The 14,309-nt window shown below is 47.8% G+C and overlaps 1 protein-coding gene across 3 annotated transcripts in view; it reads right to left on the bottom strand.

The window, feature by feature from the left end:
• BRWD1 (bromodomain and WD repeat domain containing 1) overlaps nt 1–14,309 on the bottom strand; it is a 3,236,587-nt gene that overhangs the window by 57,517 nt on the left and 3,164,761 nt on the right. For all 3 annotated transcript variants that reach the window (XM_069636064.1, XM_069636066.1, XM_069636065.1), the window contains one exon: nt 6,779–6,994. In XM_069636064.1, coding sequence (XP_069492165.1) covers nt 6,779–6,994 — 216 coding nt within the window. The remainder of the gene's footprint in view (nt 1–6,778; nt 6,995–14,309) is intronic.

The raw sequence follows: 14,309 nt of genomic DNA, 5'->3' as shown, positions 1-14,309 counted from the left end.
TTAATTTTTAGGCTTACCAATTAAACTTTTTAAATGTAGATTTTAGCAGGGTGATGTTTGGGTTATGTTTTGGATTGGATTGGATTGAGGCAAAACAGAAATGTGATGGCTGGAAGGTTTTGAATTAATCATAACCACGGGCAAAGCTCTGGGCAACCCTCCAGACCATTGTTTTTCAGCCTGCCAAGCCATTACAGAAGGGGAAAAACCATATGCAAATCAGGCTTGGTCCTACCCCAAAATGGGCAGTCCAGCCCGAACTGCTAGGTCACATCTCTTCTGCATGAGACCACAAGCATCCCCAGACATGTTTCAGCCTTGTTGAGGGTCATCAGTGAGGAGTAGCTTGGGTCTCTAGGCCCGGCAGACTCGGGACCCACGTCTGGACATACCCGTCCCACTCGGGGTGACTTTGGCAAAACAAAAAGATGATTGCTGGAAGGTTTTGAATTAATCATAACCACGGGCAAAGCTCTGAACAACCCTCCAGACCATCGTTTTTTAGCCTGCCAAGCCATTACAGAAGGGGCAAATCAGGCTTGGTCCTACCCCAAAAGGGGCAGTCCAGCCCGAACTGCTAGCAGAAGGGACCTGGCCTAGCAGTTCGGGCTGGGCTGCTAGCATTGGTGGCTGTGCCTGACTGATTTGCATATGGCTGGGCCCCTTTTGCAATGGCGCAGATGGGCTAAAAAACAGTTGTGTGGAAGGTTGCCCAGGCAATGCCAGTGGTACAGATTCATTCAAAACCTTCCACCCATCACTTTTGTGGTCACAGTTTGTCTCACTATGTGAGAGAGGGTATGCCCAGACGTTTGTCCCTTGCTCGCTGCGCCATAGGGGACCAAGCTGCACCTCACTGAGGAGGCCCAACAAGGTCGAAACATGTCTGGGGTTGCTTGTGTTTCCGTGCAGAGGGGACCTGGCCTAGCAGTTCCGGCTGGGCTGCTACCATGGGTGGCAGTACCCGACTGATTTGCATATGGCTGGACCCCTTTTGCAGACGGGCTAAAAAACGGTGGTGTGGAAGGTTGCCCAGAGCAATGCCAGTGGTACAGATTAATTCAAAACCTTCCACCCATCACTTTTGTGGTCACACCTTGGATTGGATTGAGACTACGTATATTTTCCTTAATGAAACTTGCAGGAGGCATTTGTTTCCCCAAAGCAAGGTGGAGTTGCCATTCAGCAACACTGATTGGAGGAGATGGATTATGAGGTTGTTTGGAATTCTAACAGGAGTTCTAAGCTGCCTTTCATTCAAGTTTCCCTAGAAGCAGGTCACAGTGCTATAGCTCTGTAAATAAGTTCATAAAGTAACCCAGTAATCTTAGAACCTGAGGAAACCCAAATGAAAAAGAATCTCCAGGCGATTCCAGTGACACTTGGTTCATGTTGTAAAGCTGAAGAAAGATTACAGATGAAGCAAGCTAAGTTTCTTTTAACTGAACTTTAAAGTGCTAGTCTTAAATTGTAACATAGTTCTGAACCTTTTAGAGAGATATTTCCGAAAGGAAAAGAATAAGTTTAAGATTCAGTAAATGAGAAGTTCTGTGTGAGTAATATAGAAATCAGCAAGCATGCGCACGCTTATAAGGAACTGAACTCTTAGTGCTGAGTGCGCGTGTTAATGAATTAACAGATGCACGAGTAAACATATTAACAAGCGTGCAAGTAAATTATAAACAGTCGCGTTGCAGCAATCGATCGTGTTAAATTCAATTTTATTTAACACCAACCCAGTTAAAATTTTTGCATTAATCTGTTCATCGCAAGCGTATGCTATTTTCTTTCGTCTAGCGCGTTCCTCATTCGGCCAACATTCGAGGAATGGACCTTCGCACATGGTCTACATGCCGCGCAACTGTTGTATTATTTCTGAAAAGGGAATTCTAATCGGAATTTAACTGAACTGTGTTTTTGTGCCAGCGGCTGTCGGAAACGTTGAATATTAATTCAAGTTGCGCAGAAGAAATCCAGTCTGCGGATCAATAGTCCAGAGTGAGTCAACAAGAAAAATGGAAGTTTAAATAGAAGACAGTACTTCAGGCTAAATATATCTGTTTTGTCGGCAATTAAATCAGTAACAATGAAAACTTGTCAGTTAATTTGCTAGAAGTAGTTAAAGTGCAGAAGAGAAAAGACAATACAAAGAAGTTTAGTAAAAAGTTCAGGAAGAATAGACAATAGAAAGAAAAGCTGAATTTCTCAACAGACAAGCAAGAGGGAGTGAGAAATCCTAGACACAAGTTTGAGCAAGGAGTTCATGGAAGAGAGTTTGCAGTAAAGATTCTGAGAGAAAGAGACTAAAGAACAAAAGGTGTTACCGAAATTCAACTGCAACAAATAAAGAAAGCCTATCGGCAACTGAGCATAGGGAGCAGGTATTAAGGAGGAGGGTGGCAAATTATTAAGTATTAATTAGAGTAAGGCTGAACAGATAGTAATCTACATATTGTTGTCTTCTAGATAATCAGACACTGAGGCATCCAATCCAGTACCTGAGGGTGTCGGTGAGAGCCAGTGAAGATCTGCATTTTTAATTTTCTCCATTCCCCTTGGGTTTGCCAGCTTGGTATTTATAACAGCTGAGAGACTGTTGGGCAGGCAGATTTAGGGGTCTGGTGGGTCAGCATCACTCCTGCAGGAAGATTGAAGACTGGACCCGACGGACCCCTGGAGTTAGAAAAGTTTTCTGAGAGCAGCTGCATTGGAGATATTGATATCATAGATGAGGAATCTGTGGGAGGATGGAATCCATTGTTTGGACCCATTTTTTCTGACCAAACATCATCCTATAAAAATCCCTTCTTACACTATAATTTCAATACAAACTTTTTTAATTCTAACATTGTTACCTAATTTACTCCGCTATGGCCTTCGGCCTTTGCTTTTCCTCATTTTCTTCTACTCCCACAGACTGGTCTGGTTTGAAAACATGACAAAAAGGTTTGACAAAAGGGCCTATACTAAAATAAAATATTGCCAATCCTTACAACTAAATACAAAAAAGTGTGGGATAGAGTTCACAAGAAAGAAAGAAGTGTTCACAAACGATAAGTCAGGATGTGGTAAGAGGGGGTCTCCCTTCCCCATGTTTTAAGCGTGGGACAAGGCGGGTCTCCGGAGCATAGTATTAGGGAGAATTCTCTCTTTAGGCTGAATTTCCTAACCAAGTGAGTCCCCCAGCAGCTTTGCTGGATTTCTGGAGTTTTTTTTTTTTCCTCCTGCCAAGAGTGAGTCTCTTTTCCTCCCACTCTTGGGCATGATTTGAGGGGTTCCTTTGACTGTTAATGCGTTTTATGGGCCATGGGGTCTTTTACTCCAAAGGGTCTCATGTGTTTTTACTATGTGTGTTACACAGCACCCTCAGTGCAGTAACACAGGGGTGTCATAGCGACACCCCACCATAGACTCCATACCCTGGGACTGACTACTGTCTCCGAGGGCATGTAAAGTCACCATTGGCTTTACTAGTCCCAAATTATGAACAGAAACCAGTACAAACCATCATATTGTGGACGTACTGGTCGGGGCAATTCGATTGCCCCGGGGTCTGTTATTCGAGGGGGCACGTCTCCGTCCCCCCTGATCGAGTTTTGGCTGGTGGCAGTGGATACTACTTTTTATATTCGACCGCGAATATATCTCTATGGGATTTTCCCATTGTTCGAGGCTACCAACTTTAATTATTTAATTCTCATAGCCTCGAACATACCACCGGTTTATTTATTTAATATCAATTCGCTGGTTGGTATTTTTTGCCAGAACTCGATTCTAAAATGGCGTTTGTGTTCTCTTCTGTGACTCCAACCCAAGTCGAGCCCTTTGTTCCACTTTTTGGCGGGCTTCTCCACAGAAGCCTCCAAAAGTGGTGCCACTCTGTCTGGGTACCACAGGGGGTGTGGGAGGGGGTTTAGGCACCCTGGACTGAGTTACCTTGGTAACTCAAGTCACACTCTTGTGTGTTTGGCCCAAGTGGTGAGCCGGCTGGCTCACCACTTAGCATGTTTGATTGACAGCTAGGCTGAGTGAATGGGGGTGTGCTGCATAAAAGCAGGGCCTTTGGGACTGGAACTTTAGAAGTCGCCACAGGACCTGAGAATCCGACGAGGGAGAAGCTGAGCCGACCTGCTACGACACCACCGGTGGAGCCCTGCGGAACCGACTCACCACTTCCTGACGACAGAGAAGATCTCCCGGCTGGAGAGTCTTCTTCCCCTGACTGGTGGGCACAACCAGGTTACCTTCTTTTCCTCGCATCCCAGGACGTCTTGTGGGCCTTTGTGCCTCCTTCAATGTCGAAGGATTCATCAACGCCAATTGAATCAGCAGTGTGGCATGCGAGGGGTCAGAAATGTCGAGCCTAATGCATGGGTGGGTTCACCTGCGCCAATAGCGGCATGCTTCTTGGACAAGCATGGAGGTTTTGAAATCCTCCCACTCCTGGCGAGTGGTAGGCCCTGCCGACGGCTTACCTCTTTCCATCGATGAATCAGAGTCCCAACGATGGCGGTGACGCTTCTTCTAATGGGATGAGGAAGAATGACTCCTCGAGTGGGACAGTTTCTTCTTTCGCCAATGTTCTTTCTCAGGGCTATGCTCGGTTTCAGCCTCTCAGGACCGAACAGTCGACCGCGCCAGAGATTTTGAAGGCGGTCGACCCAGCGCCAGCTTAGCAGCCCGATTGTGCAAGGATTTCGGCTGCATTTTGGTGCATGACGCACACCCTTCCATACCATGACCCGTGCGGAGGAACCAAAGGCACAACTCATGCGGGTCAGTGATGGACATCTTGGTGTGTCAATCGGTACACCGCTTGAAACCTGAAACCCGGGCGACGGATATCTTGCTTTGAGGAATTCTAAAAATTTAAAGATTTGACAAAAAAACACTGAATATGTCAAAGACTCGGCCGTGTTCCCAAGCAGCGTGATGAGCGTGTGAAAAAAAGGAACTGTAGTATGGGGTGCAGTGACGGAGTATAAATACGACGTCTGATGTCACGTGCAGAGCCGATGATCAAGTGCCGGGAAAGACATGGCTGAGTCGAGGTCCACTACGCCCCTGTCGAAAAAATTCCCGAAGCAGCGAAGCTGGATGGGATATCCATCAGACGAGGAATTTGCGGGAGAAAAGCAATCCTTTGAAGTGTATTTACCTGGCTAGACTGGCATTTTGGTGCTGCCAGTCTAGCTATTTGTTTACTGTACCATGGCATTTTTTACTGCCCATTTATGATAAAGCAAGCATGACGCGTTGTTACGTGGCTAGACTGGCCTTTTGGACATGTTTTCATATTGTGGCATGGCATTTTTTATGGTACAGTCAATTGGATAATGTTCTTATATGGGGCTACTGTCTTATATTAGCAGAACCAGTGTAGACATATTTTCTTATAGTATCATTACCAGCATTATGCACAAAGCAAACATGAGTGTTCTTATGTTCTTATATGGGAATACATATATCTATTGGTACAGCCAGCACGGAAAATGTATGAGCACAGTCAGTGTAAAAATGTTCTTATACTGGCATATATTGTGGGCAAAAGGCATCATGAAAATGCATTTGGAAATATTCCTGTGCACTGTTGGTGATTGACATCTATTGGAATTGTTTCATCGGTTACTCTCCAACACCAATTTGAAATGGTCTGGCTTTTAAACAATGTTTCACTTGATGAAAAATGCACTATTTTAACCCCTTATTCACAAAATGTTTTGTTGATTGGTTCGGGTTCCCTTGCTATGCAAGGGCATTTTTGGGGGAAATATTTACACCCCACCAATTAAAAAAGATTCACTAGCCGCCACTGAGTAATGTTTTTTTCTGATGGTTACTATGATTCCTACTACAGACTCCTAATTTATGAAATCTACCTCAGATGTAGTCTGCGCTGAAATCTTTTTAACAGTCACTACGTGGTGCCACTTGACTCAGCAGCCAACTCCAACGCGGTTACTTGGCACCAATGGGAATAGGGGCCATCTGGGACATATTTGTGGGCTGGTTCATTGCATATTTGGATATAGCGATTGGTTTGCTTGGAGAAAGCGCTTCCCCTTCGGATTCCAGCAAAGTACAACATGAGCAGATTGTCGGTTAGGATATAATTATTTTTTCTAACAAAGAACCACAAGGCCTTGCCGGGGTCAATATGTGAAAAAACTCTTGACTTGGATAGGTGAACAGGAAGTAAGCAAACTGGTAGGTGACTTCTTGGCTAAAGATGAAATTAAGACATAGCGTTTGGTAACCTGCAAGATAGCTTTCCCTTTTGAAAAGAGGGAAAATGGGGAGATGCTGCTAGCCAACAAGGACATTTAAAAAGAAGTAAGTCATAAGGGAAAATAATGCACAAATTCAAATAAAGCTGCAATCAAAAACGCAAGAGCCACATTAAATATCCCACAGAGGGTCAACAGCTTCAGAAGATTGGAATTTGTAAGCCTTTTCCAAAAAAGCAGGAGCAGGGGAAATAGGAACTCAGTTTGGGTGTCCGTTCGAAGACAGAAAAAGGGGCCAAATAGCACTTGTTGCTCCACACACATTGAGATCTGATAACGATAACGGAAGAAGAAATTCCAAAGGCGTGCTGGTGGGGCACAACAATGGGCCAGTACCCTATCATGACACCAACTTGTGAATTTGGATCTTCACACCTGCAAAGAAATTTGTAAAGGTTATGATTTCTTATGAAGAACAATATTACCAATATAACATTAATCTATAAAAGCAGACATATGAACATTTTTACTTTTCTGGAGAACTGACTTACCAGTTTGCTTTTCTAGAGAGGCACCTTTTCCTTTCCTCGTTAATATGTTGATTTTCCTTTTTTGAAGGCCATTTAATTTGCTATCGTAAAGCAAAGATGAAGATGATGATGGTATTGCAGTATTCTTTGGACTTTCCTCCGAATCACTGGAAGATGAGGAGGAATTTTCTGAATCTTCTGAAGAGGAAGATGAGGACTCCTCTTCTGTTTCACTCTCTGAATAAAACAATGTATTTCCAATTAAAAATAACAGTGGTGTGCCTTTCTGAAAACCTATGGTATGAAGTGAACTTGGTACATTAAAAAAAAATAATCATGCTGATTAATTAATTGGGTGATTAAACAAGCTGCCATTATATTCAACCCTCTGAGATTTAAATAAAACCCCTTTATGCACTTCTGTTTTTCAATACGCTTTACTATACTATATATTGATGAACCTGTAGGCCCTTTTAAGTGAGGTAACGCTTTATTGGATGGATGGGGATGCAGAACGTACTCTTACATCAATAACAAGACCGACTCAGGAAGTTGGCCAAACTTTGCTGTTTTATTTTCAATTGTCTAAAACCGGGAGTACAACAGACCTCAACAGACGTCTCACAGCATATCTCTAAACGCGTTACATGAAAAAAATACATTTATATAGTAAGAACTGATCATCATTGGCATCATACTACGTGGCACACTAAGAAAACCTACTTGGGATTGTGGTTGGTCTACGGGGAACATCTAGGTATACTTTCTATGGGGGATAGGATTGTGATTGGGGCTCTCTAGTCCAGTGGACGACTAAGACCACCCTTAGTGCAAGTCATCTTCATTGTCATCAAATACACTGCCTTTCATTGGCTCTTAACCTCTTAAATGCCAAGGACGGGGTATTTGAAGCATTGCTGGGCGCGTATTGGGCACAGAGCACTCGATCCTCACCCAACATTGCCACTAGACCACTAGGGATCTGTTTGTGATGTGGAGGGACAGGGGGCTGCTTACAGTAAGCAGCCATCTTCCCCCCCCCCTGACCCCAAGGCATGGGGCCACAAGTATTGGGCCCCATGGGGGCAGATGGGTGTCCATCTGCCCCTAGGGGAAAAAATAAAAAAAAAATTAAAAACATATTGGGGTGGGGAGGGGCACTAGTCCAGGATTTTCGTGCCTTGAAAGAAATGGTGCCCCCCCATCCCCCCACCATAAGTGGATGGGGGGCACCTCATGTAGCCCTTCCTGGGGGCAGATTTCTTCCCCTAGGAAGGGGTACATGAGGTGCCCCCCATCCATTTGGGGTGAGTTGGGGGAGAGGCCACTGGAAATATTGGCACAGCCCCCCCCCCCCAAACCTGGGAAAGTACGTTTTGCGCCCAACCCAGGGGCGTGGGGGGGCCACTAAACCACCATGGAGCTTTAAATGGAAAGGGGGTGGCCATCTCTCCCCCTCCCCAAAATGGATGGGGGGCACCTCATGTAGCCCTCCCTGGGGGCAGATTGCAATCTGCCCTGGGAAGTCCATGAGATACCCCTGCATGCATTTGGGGTGGGGGGGAGAGGGCCACCAGAAAACATTGGAATGGCCCCTCAATGCATGGGGCAGTACGTTTTTCCCACCCTGGGGACATATGGGCACATCTGCCCCTAGGAAAGGGGCAACAAAAAAAAATGATAACTTGTTTTGGGTGGGGGGCCAGAGGGGTCCTAAACCACCATGCATGTTTTTAGTGGAATGGGGGGTGCCCACGGGTGTCCTCTTTTAGGAAGTGCATGGGGTTCCCCGTTTTCCTTGGTGGCTTCGACACCCTAGGCCCAAATCTGTAGGTTGCCATCTGCTCTGCCGAAAGGCTTTGGTTTAGCCTATTCACTTTACTCCAAGGTAGGTGCACCCACACATGTGAGGTACCATTTTTGTGAGGACACCTGTGGGAACTCGGGAAGGTAGGACATGTGATATGATATGATATTTGTAACGCGCCTATACATAAGTGTTTCAAGGCGCGACGAGGCAGGGAGGGGGGAACAAGGGGAAGACAGACAACAATCCTACTAGGCCAGGTGTCATTCAGACTGCGCAAGTGCAGGGGTAGGTGGAAGGGAAAAAGTGCAAGGGGAAGGGGGGGGGGGGAGTGCAGTACAAATAAGTAGAATAGAAATAAAATAATAAATAGGGCCAGCTGGTGGCAAGTGCAAGGTAAGTGCAGACAAGTGCTGGGGGGGGGGGCTGTAGTGATACAGAGACAGTCCCGCAGTGCAGGGGTTGCCAGGGAGGCAGTGCAAGTGAAGAGTGACTTGGCCCAGGACCGAGGTCGGTGAGAGTGGCCCAGTTGCAGAATCAGTGCAGTTTTGGTGAAGAATTTAGCAGGGGGGAGGGAGAGAGAAAGCAGAAGTGAAGAGGAAGGTTTTGAGGTGCTTCCGGAACCGGAGATGGTTCTCCTCAAGTTTCAGGGAGGCAGGAAGGCTGTTCCAGAGGGAGGCCCCTGCCGCGGAGAGAGATCTACCCCCATCTCGTTGCTTCGAGAAGCGCTGACCCTGAGGGAGTTGGAGACGGATGAGCGTAGGGCTCGGGAAGGAAGATATTTAGGAAGAGAGAGTTGAAGGTATTTAGGCCCCAGACCCCAGAAGGCCTTGTGGACAATGCAGAGGGTTTTGAACTTAATCCTCGCAGCCACTGGGAGCCAGTGTAGAGATTTCAGTCCTGGAGAGATACGGTCCCTGGGCTTGAGGCCAAGGACAAGTCTCGCAGTTCTGTTCTGGATGTGTTGCAGAGGGCGGAGAGTGGAGGCAGGCAGATTGAGATAGAGGCTGTTACAGTAGTCCAGCTTCGAGAGAACCAGGGCTCGGGAGACAGTGAGCTTCTGGGGGAAGGAGAGGAAGGGAATAGTTTCTTACCTGTAACTCCATTTCTCCAGCATTGGTATCTTTCATGGATTCACATGCTTAGAATATTCCCCGTCGTCAGGCTGGGAATCCCCGGTACATTATATAGACCCTTTCCCGTAGGAAAACTTTTTCGACGCTTATGCGTCCTATCCACCTCGTTTTGCATCATGCGTGCCCACGCCGTCGGGGCGTCATGACACAAATACAGGCCCCGCCCCCGCGCTCCCTCAGATTTCGGCCCCCAAAGTAGTGGGGGAACCGGTTTGCATGTTCAGTGGAGGCAGGAGGGCGCATGTGAATCCATGAAAGATACCAATGCTGGAGAAATGGAGTTACAGATAAGAAACTATTCCCTTCTCCAGCATTGGATCTTTCATGGATTCACATGCTTAGAATAGATTACACAGCAGTACCACCCCCAAGAGGAGGCGTGCATGCAAACCCATATACTTTGTTCGCAAGGCCCGTTCCCTATGATCATGTATACATCAGTAATCGTTAACACAGGAAAACGAACCACATACAGTCATAAATTTCACAGGATGCAACCCCTCAGCCGGGGCTTACCTTACTGGAATAGGTGTCGAAGCACCGCCTGTCCCATCCGGGTATCTTCGGCATGTTGCTGCGACAGGCAGTAATGGCGGGTAAAGGTGTGTGTAGCCGCCCAGGTAGCCGCCATGCAAATGTCCCCCAGAGGGACTCCGGCCCACAGTGCCGTCGACGATGCCGCTGCTCTAGTTGAGTGAGCTCTTGGCCGTCGTAGAAGAGGCTTCCCTGCCCTAGAATGGCAGTACGAAATGGTAGATGACACCCATCTTGACAGTCCTTGCTTCGAAATGGCTTTTCCTTTAGCACCCAAACCATAGGCCACGAACAGCTGTCTCGTTTCTCTGAACGGTTGCGTACGATGGAGATAAAACTTAAGAGCCCTTTTTACATCCAATGTGTGTAGCATGCGCTCCGCTCCCGAGCATGGCTCCGGAAAAAACGTAGGCAACACAATAGAGGAGTGTTTATGGAACACCGACGGAGCTTTTGGTATAAACTGCGGGTTAGTGGCTAGGACTACCTTGTTCTTGAAAAATCGTAAGTATGGTGGGTCTACCATTAGAGCCTGAACTTCTGAAATGCGTCGTGCTGAAGTGATGGCCACCAGGAAGGCCAATTTCCACGACAGAAACTTTAGAGACGATGATGACATTGGCTCAAAAGGAGGCTTCATAAGAGATGTTAAGACCAGATTGAGGCTCCACTCCGGCGGAAATTTCTTCTCTGGAGGGAAAATCCGAAAAAGGCCTTTAAGGAAGTGCTTAATCAGGCGGTCGCTGAACAAAGGTGCCGAGTGCCGTCGACGAGTAAACCTGGAAATGGCTGCTAGGTGTACTTTTATTGAAGATACCGACAGGCCCTTTTGGGCTAAGAGCAGCAAGTATGGAAGGAGCTGTTCTGGCTTAATCGATTGCGGGGCCAAGCCTGGTTGATCCTCACACCATTGACAGAATTTTTTCCATTTGTACGCGTATGAGGCGTTTGTGGAAGGTGCTCTTGCCGCTTGTAGGATACGCCGACAGTCCTCCGGAATCGTTAGCCGACCAAATTCGGCAAAGTCAGGAGCCAGGCCGTCAACTGGAGGCTGTCCGGGTCGTGATGCCAAACAACACCGTCCTGTCGAGACAGAAGGTCGGGGGTCTTCTTGAATCTCATCGGTTCCGCAGCCGCTAATTGTAGCAGGTCTGAAAACCACACCTGTCTGGCCCAGTATGGGGCCACCAGAATTACACGACATGGGTACCTGAGGATCCATTGCAATGTCCTCCGGACCAGGGGAAATGGAGGGAATGCGTACATGAATTTGTTCGTCCATGGGAAGGAGAACGCATCCCCCAGAGAGCCCTTCTGAGGCCATCTGCTGGCGTACTGATGGCATTTTTTGTTGTTCTTCGTTGCAAACAGGTCTATGGACGGATGTCCCCATTTCTTGAATATTTGTTGTAGTTGTTGGTCGTTCAGTACCCACTCGTGAACTTCGTTCATTTCTCTGCTGAGGGCATCGGCTTCCACGTTTCTCACGCCTGGTAGGTGGAACGCTAAGATTTGTATGTTGTGTTGTAGGGCCCAATGCCAGATTTTCTGTGCCTCCGTCGATAGGGACCTGGAACGTGTCCCTCCTTGTTTTCTCAAGTAGAACATCGTAGTGGTGTTGTCCGTCATGACACGCACCACCGAGTCCCTTAGTTGTGGAAGAAAGGATTTTAGAGCCCATCGTACTGCTCTCAGTTCTAGCAGGTTGATATGCAGGGAGGACTCCTGCAAGGACCACTGGCCTTGTACCTGTAACATATCCAGATGAGCTCCCCATCCGCTCAGCGATGCATCCGTCACCACCGTCTTTTGGAACTCTGGTTCCAGTAGAGGCATCCCTTTCGTTAGATGAGTAGACACTCTCCACCAGCCGAGTGCTTGAACCAGTTGTTCGTCGACGACCAGTTTGTCGGACCAGCGACCTCGGCTCTGCGCCCAACGGTCCGCTAGAAATTCCTGGCAAGGTCTCATAAACAGGCGACAGTTGTTTATTAGCGGAATGCAGGACGACATGGTCCCTAGAAGGGACATGTACTTTCGCACCGAGACCTTGGTACCGCCTCTCCATTCCGACGCCTTGTTTTGAAGTTTCTGAATTCTTTCGGTGGATGGTCTCACCAGGCTTGTGTGTGTATGAAAATCCGCTCCTAGGAAGACCAAGGTCCTCGAAGGCTCTACGGAGGACTTGTTGAAGTTTATTGCGAAGCCCAGTTCCTGTAAGAGGGACATTGTGGCTCGTAGACTGTCTCGTGTTTGTTCCTTGGATGAACCTCTGACCAGCCAGTCGTCTAGATATGGATAGACATGATGACCGTCCTTCCTCAAATGGGCCGCTATAGGGGCCAAGCACTTGGTGAACGTCCTGGGGGAGGACTTGAGCCCGAACGGGAGGACCTTGAACTGAAAATGCTTTCTCCCGACGACGAATCTTAAATATCTCCTGTGTCGTGGGCGTATTGGAATGTGAAAATAAGCATCTTGAAGGTCTAGTGATGATAGATAATCCATGGGTTGCACCGACCTGATAACCTCTTGGAGCTTTAGCATTTTGAATTTTAGGCTCTTTAGCCACTTGTTGAGTACCCTCAGGTCGAGAATGGGCCTCCATTTGCCGTTTGGCTTTTTTACAACAAAGAACCTGGAATAAACTCCTTCTCCTTCCTGTGCTACAGGAACTCTCTCTACCGCCCCTTTTTGCAACATAAGCGCCGCCTCTTGTCGTAGGATTCGGAGGTGGGGCTGTGTCGAGAATAAAGGAGGAAGACGCGGAGGCTTGTCTTTGAATTGCAGTGCATGACCCATGCGAATCGTGTCTAGGACGGAACAAGTTACTTACCTGTAACTGTTGTTCTCCAGCATGGGTCTGGCATGGATTCACATGCTCATGAATATTCCCCGTCGTCAGGCTGGGAATCCTCGGTAAAGAAAAAACCAGTATCAGTTTCGTTTCTGATCTGTCTTTCGTAGTAATAACCAATCACTGGTCTCTGCGTCATACTGACCACAGCCAATGACTGCCCTCTACCTAAGCACCGCCTCTGGCAGCCATCTTCAGATTTGGAAGCACGTGAAGTGGCAGTATGACCAAGTGAAGAGCCGCAGAGGGGTAGGCGGGAGGGTTCGCATGTGAATCCATGCCAGACCCATGCTGGAGAACAACAGTTACAGGTAAGTAACTTGTTCCTTCTCCAGCATGGGGTCTGGCATGGATTCACATGCTCATGAATAAAGAATACATAGCAGTACACACATGCACAACCACGGGAGGTGGCAAAGGCTCAACATTAAGCATCACATCAACTCAACATTAAGCATCTTACCTCCTCACCAGGCTCACCTCAGGCGAACAGGTTGCGCAGCACTGCTTGGCCGACCCTGGACTCCTCCCTGGAATCCCGGTCGACGCAGTAGAATTTCGTGAAGGTGTGCGTCGACCTCCACGTAGCAGCCCTGCATATGTCCAGCAGGGGCACACCAGATAGGAACGCCGTGGTAGCTGCGATCGCTCTGGTGGAATGGGCTCTCGGACGGCCAGGCAGCGGTCGGTTTGCCAACCGGTGACAGTACATGATACAGCCGGAGAGCCATCTGGAGATGGAAGCCTTCGAGAGAGCCTTCCCCTGATTGACAGGTCCAAAGTTCACAAAGAGTTGTGACGTCTTCCGAAAACCTTTCGTGCGGTCCACGTAGAACTTCAGCGCTCTAGCTACATCCAGCGAGTGCAAAGTCCTCTCAGCCGGCGACGAAGGCGACGGGAAGAACACAGGTAACACCAAGGGTTCGTTGAGATGAAAGTCCGACGGTACCTTGGGCATGAAGGAGGGGTGCGTCCTGAGCACTACCCTCGTGTCGTGGAAAGTCAAGTACGGGGCCTTGCAAGAAAGGGCCTGGATCTCTCCCACTCGTCGTGCGGAGGTGATGGCCACGAGAAAAGCTGTTTTCCACGATAGAAACTTCAACGGGGCCGAGTGCAGAGGCTCGAACGGAGGTCCCATGAGTTTGGTCAGTACCACGTTGAGCTCCCACGCCGGGGCCGGAGCCTTCACCGGCGGGAACGATCTGAACAGTCCCTTCA

Source organism: Ambystoma mexicanum, chromosome 7p, assembly GCF_040938575.1.
Source record: "Ambystoma mexicanum isolate Mex_15411 chromosome 7p, UKY_AmexF1_1, whole genome shotgun sequence".
In the NCBI taxonomy this organism is placed as follows: Eukaryota; Metazoa; Chordata; class Amphibia; order Caudata; family Ambystomatidae; genus Ambystoma; species Ambystoma mexicanum.
The sequence above is the reverse complement of the archived record's forward strand: the minus strand, read 5'-3'. Positions and strand labels throughout refer to the sequence as shown.